Source organism: Gigantopelta aegis, chromosome 14, assembly GCF_016097555.1.
Source record: "Gigantopelta aegis isolate Gae_Host chromosome 14, Gae_host_genome, whole genome shotgun sequence".
NCBI classification, from domain to species: domain Eukaryota; kingdom Metazoa; phylum Mollusca; class Gastropoda; order Neomphalida; family Peltospiridae; genus Gigantopelta; species Gigantopelta aegis.
In genome coordinates this window covers 54,346,388-54,352,025 of record NC_054712.1, presented here as the reverse complement: position 1 = coordinate 54,352,025, position 5,638 = coordinate 54,346,388, and the positions used below count along the sequence as shown (strand labels likewise).

Below are 5,638 nucleotides of genomic sequence, written 5' to 3'. Positions count from 1 at the left end.
CAATTAACATTGTTCATAAAAGAAACTCTTTTATTTGTGAAGAATTGCAACTTGACGTAATAGAATGTGGCTACATGGAAAGTTTTAATCAACATGTATACCATGGATATAATTATTACAACACCTCACCTGCTAATGTCAGACATAACTGACCTATCATTGACTACCCTAGTTTCGCACAAAAATTGTCATCCTTGCTAGGAATTTTCGAAACTATTTTAGTGCAATGACATTACATCATATACCATAGTGATATTGTATATTACAATGGTTTTATGATTTCATATTGCTAAGATAGCGTCGAAAATAATAAGTCCTAATTAGTAGGAGCTCAAAGGTTTCATGCATAATAGTAGCTGTTGTATTAAAACTGATTTAAATTAAATAACAGTTACAGTAATTTACTGGCCATGTGAAACATTTTTATGATAATAAGTTCTGTCACATATAACCCCAATTAACCACATAAAAAACACCTATGTCTTGGTAAGGGCTAGGGAAAAGACAAACAACAATTACAATTTAATAACACATGAGAATGAGTATCTTAGCTCAGAACAGAGGAGATAAAGAAAATATATGTATATTTTGGATAATACTAAAAAAATATATATATATATAACGTGTGCGTGTGAGTATTAAAAAATATATATAGTGACGACGGCTCTGTAAACAGGGCAGTCTAGTATTTTATATACTTAGATATGGTGGAAAACACATTAACAGTAAAGGGAATAAATATATATTTTGTATCATTCCTACACAGGGCAGTCTAGTATTTTATATACTTAGATATGGTGGGAAACACATTAACAGTAAAGGTAATAAATATATTTTTTGTATATAAAGAAAATATATGTATATTTTGAATAATACTAAAAAAAAAAAAAGAGAAGAATATATATATATAACGTGTGCATGTGCGAGTATTAAAAAAAATATATAGTGATGACGGCTCTGTACAGGACATTCCTACACAGCACGGTTCTGCACAGGACGGTCTATAGTATACGCTGTAGTTGTTACCAATTGATGTTTGTCTACACGTGTACTGAGATATGAGGGGGAAGTCAGTAATAATAAAGAAAATATATGTATATTGTGGATAATAATCAAGAAAATATATATGTGCATATGAAGAGTTCAGGCGCAAAACGCGATATAAACCATTTTCTTTCTAGTTTTTAGTTGAAGTCATTATTGTATGTCAGTAAGGGCTAATCATAGGCCCGCTGATTTGCTGCAAAAATCACTTTTACTGAAAATGAAAAATGGATATATCACGTTTTGCGCCTAAACTCTTCATATGTATAACATGTGCATGTGTGAGTATTAAAAAATATATATATAGTGATGACGGCTCTATACAGAACGTTCCTACACAGGGCGGTCTAGTATTTTATATACTTAAATATGGTGGGAAACACATTAACAGTAAAAGTAATAAATATATATTTTTATAATACTCGATGCGTTGATGTTGACACTGTATAAAAGTGTGTGAATGGGTACACTTTGCCATATAAAAACTCAACTTTGCCACCCAGATTTTGTTAATGTAGGGGAGAGGCAGGAGAACTGGGACACTAATTTGGGGGTGTCATGTCTGCAGTCAGTATTCTTACCCCCTTTGAGCCAGTCAGTTATTTATTTCTGCAACAGGTGGCATTTTTAATTGTTTTAATGTTTCTCTACAAGTATTTGGCATGGATTAAAATTAATTAGGATTTCTTGTTAATTAATAACTAATTAGGTATGAAGGTGAATTGGGACACCTGTGGGAGATATGGGACAACCTGGAAGGTGATGTGGGACAGTGAAAGGAGAAGTGGGACAATGGTGAATTTGGCATTTCCAAGCCACACTAGCTTACTTAAAGGCCCTCTTTTCACCCCTCCAGGATATTTGTTGTATTTACTCAGTGCCCTAGGCCTACACTTAATAGCATTGGCTCCAGTGTTAGAGTAAATTACACTCGAAGCTTCAGGATGCTCATGCAGTGTGTGTTTTAAGTGCTGTGAGTTTGAAGGCATCAATGCCGATATAATATGTAGTTTATGGAGTAAAGATCAGGGGGGCCTTTAAGAATGCAGGCAAGTCTATGAACTCAACAAATACATGTACTTAAAAAGCATTTATTGCTATTACTAAGTTTTACCTAATTAAAAGAACAGTGAAATACAAAACATGAAAACAAAATTAAAACATACGGGATCAAAAACTTAAACTGCACTTAAGTGATGTGATGTCTAAATTATCAAAAAAACCATGTTGTTGTCTTTTGCATCCATTCAGTTTCAACAATGAACAAAGCACATGGTCTAACGAACATCCATCCTACCAAAGTCTACACCGAATTGGAATGCTGCCTTGGTGCGCTTTGTTGTGCCATGGGTAATAGGTTTAGGTAGAATAGCATGGATTTGATGTTTGTGAATCGATGCCTCTTCAGGGTTGTCTAGCCGCAGATACTTGTTACAACACTTTGAACTCTTGCGCAAGAATTCAACTTCACATTCATCATCACTATCAATTTCAATGAGCACTTTGCCAATGTAATAGACTGGATGGGTTTTTTTTCCTGATGTGAATTGAACTAACACAAAACTGTCAACATTCACCTTGGTGAAGTCAACTGAACCAAGCTGGATAAGTCCACCATCATCATCACTACGATCTGGACTGTCATCATCAGAGTCCATAAGAACCATTTCTATATTGTCATCCTCAGAAGTGGACTTGTCATCATCATGCTGTTGGAGCACCTGTCTTTTGGCAGATTTTCCAGCCATTTTGCATCTTTTCTTTGCTTGCCTTTCTTGTTTTTGTGCCTCTTTATCTTGAAGTCTTTTCAGTTCAGGTGTGGAAGTGGCTACCATTGATTTCCCTTTCTCTCTGCCTCGATTTGATGTTGATTTTCTTTTCAGTTCAGGTGTGGAAGTGGCTACCATTGATTTCCCTTTCTCTCTGCCTCGATTTGATGTTGATTTTCTTTCAGGCGCCTAAAAAATAGAAAGTGTTTATGAGCTTTTGAGAAATGAAATACATTAACATTTCTGCTTATCAATAATTCGAAATAACGAATTCTCCCTTGTATAAGTATCCATATACGTTTTCAAATCTCAACTTCCCGTACTTACTTTTGGATACCCCAATATGTCTACTGGAGAAATGAAGCCACTGGTTCCAGGAGTTGGATTGTCTGTCTTCTTTATAGGGGTTCTGTAATCCAGGTCTTCAGTCTGTTCAGCTCGGTCTGTTTCATCGTGACTGTTCTCATCCTGAGGTACAGGAGCATCACGGTCCGTTACTGATGCAGGCAGGAACTCTTCATCTTTAAACACGTGACAGTCAAAAGGCCAAATTCCCGAAACTTTAAAGCCTGCGATGACATTTGTGGGAGTTGCAGCCTTCAACCAAGCTGATCCAGCAAGTCCTGCTACCTGATAGATTGTAATACACTGTCCTGGGTTTCTCATCATCCATGAATTCGCCTCAGCATTGTAACAACTTTTTTATGGGCCGAATACGGATCTGTCTAGAGGTTGGGTCTTGTGGCTAGTATGGGGTGGAAGTGTTATGACATGAACACCGTTATCCTTGGCATACTGTAGCATATCTACAGAAAGATGGCTCTCATGGTTATCCATTGACAGGATTATTGGGTCATCTCTAGAGCAGTTCGTGTATTTTACATGTTCCATTACTCTCCGAAACAAGCCTCCATTCATCCAACCAGAGTCTGACACGAGGCCAAGAGACCCCTCAGGAGCACCTGTCAAGAAGATATCTTTGTATCTTTTTCTAGGAAACACAAAGACAGGTGGTAATGCAACACCAATAGCCGACACAATGGCACATAGCGTTACAAGCTCTCCACGTTCCCTTGATGTTATTTGTCCGACCTGCTTCTGTCCTTTGACACTAATAACCTTGGGGACCTTTTGAACTGTGGTAAATCCGGACTCGTCAAGGTTAAATATCCTAGCTCCAGTCACCCCCAGTTTCTTAATTAACACCTCCAGGACGTCAAAGAATACCTTTACTGTATGGCGATTGAAAGCAGATGCCCTGGCCAAACTGGTGGCCTCTGGACTCCTTATGGAAAGCATGGGATTCCTTTCGAGGAAATTGGTCAACCATGTTCTTTCTGCCAGCTTCTTGTCTTTCCACTGATCTGGCATTTTTAAGCCATTTCGTTCAGCCATTTCATATGCCAGTTGCCTGGTCTTGATAGGGGTAAGTCCAAAGAACATCTTAGATGCCATTTGCAGGTAATCAACAAGCATTTGTTCCTGCTCATGTGTAAAAACATTGCTATGTTTGTAATTAGGTGTCAATGAACAGTCTGGGTTTGTTTTATATTTCTTAACATATCTGCAGAGTGCACTTCTGGAGAGTCCATAGTCATTTGCAGTTTTACGAATTGTTTTACTATCTTCATTGACTTCCTTCACTGCCTTTAACATTATTGTCTGGGGCACTTGACCCATTTCTGTCTTCCTTTTATATTTTCTAGGCATATTCTGTTGTTGTTCTGCAAATAAAAAAGTAAGTGTAAGTTAAAGTGGCTGGGGAGAAGTGGGACACTAAGCAGGCTGCATCAGGTCTCCCACACTCAACCGTCTGCACATGTGTTGACCTATATTGTAGGTTGGCATCAAACATGCTACAAATCCATTTGTAAACTATTTAAAACAACATTTTCATCACACTTACTGTATCTGAGCTAATTCACCAAATAAAGTTGCTCACAGTGGCTTACAATCAAAAGTTTAAAAATTAAGTGTTTGAGGTATACATTGAGAAAGCGGTAAAACAATGACTTTTAAATTTTCTTTTTCATAGGGATAAAGAAAGTTGGGGGAGCCTTACCAAGTGGTGTAATGCAGATTCTGATTGGCTTAGAAATTTCAGAAATATTAGGCCTGTCCCACTTCGCCTCCGTCCCAGTTCTCCTGCCTCTCCCCTACTTTTCCCAATTATATAAACATTAAGAAAAATGCAACAAAACACATTCTGATATTTAAAATATTACTTTACTGTTAAAACAAACTGATACGTAATTTCAAGTCGCTCAGTTGGTCGCTTGTAACCTGAAGCCAGTCAAGAGACAAACCAGGTTTCTGGGACCCTGTCGATCATCACGCCATCTGGAATAGAGTTATCTCCACCTGTTTCAGCTAAGACACATTGAAAACAATGGTCTGCGTATGTACAGATATGGATATACATCTGGCAAGGGAAGACAATTCTACTGTGGAGGAGTTGACTCAGGTTGTATAGGATGTTTGTTGTGCTAGTACAATAATTTGATTAATAAAGAAAATGAGAAACACATTTTCTAAATATCGTCATATAATATGTAACATTCAAAGTTAAGTACAATTAGAACTTTGACCCAGTGAGATGGTGGGGTTTTATTCCCATAACGAGAAGAAAAATAACCAAGCTCATAGGATAATATAGTTATCAATGTTGCACTTTGAATAAAGTTTCAAGGCAACAATACTTCGGAAAATGTTAATCGAAGAATGAGCAATAATGTTATATTTGAAAGAAAAAGTTGAATTTTACCCAGAATACTATTGCAATATATCATTGTACTTAGTCCAGTGTACCTGCCACTAACTAAACA

The 5,638-nt window shown here is 37.1% G+C and overlaps 1 protein-coding gene across 1 annotated transcript; it reads right to left on the bottom strand.

Annotated features, from left to right (window-relative positions):
• Positions 1-3,515: 3,515 nt before the first annotated feature.
• On the bottom strand, positions 3,516-4,493 carry LOC121389342. Its single transcript, XM_041520936.1, has one exon. The coding sequence runs from the start codon at positions 4,491-4,493 to the stop codon at positions 3,516-3,518; it is 978 nt and encodes a 325-aa protein (XP_041376870.1).
• Positions 4,494-5,638: the final 1,145 nt, after the last annotated feature.

Coding starts and splice junctions, on each gene's coding strand:
- LOC121389342 (XM_041520936.1), bottom strand. CDS start 4,493: ATGGGTCAAGTGCCCCAGACAATAATGTTAAAGGCAGTGAAGGAAGTC.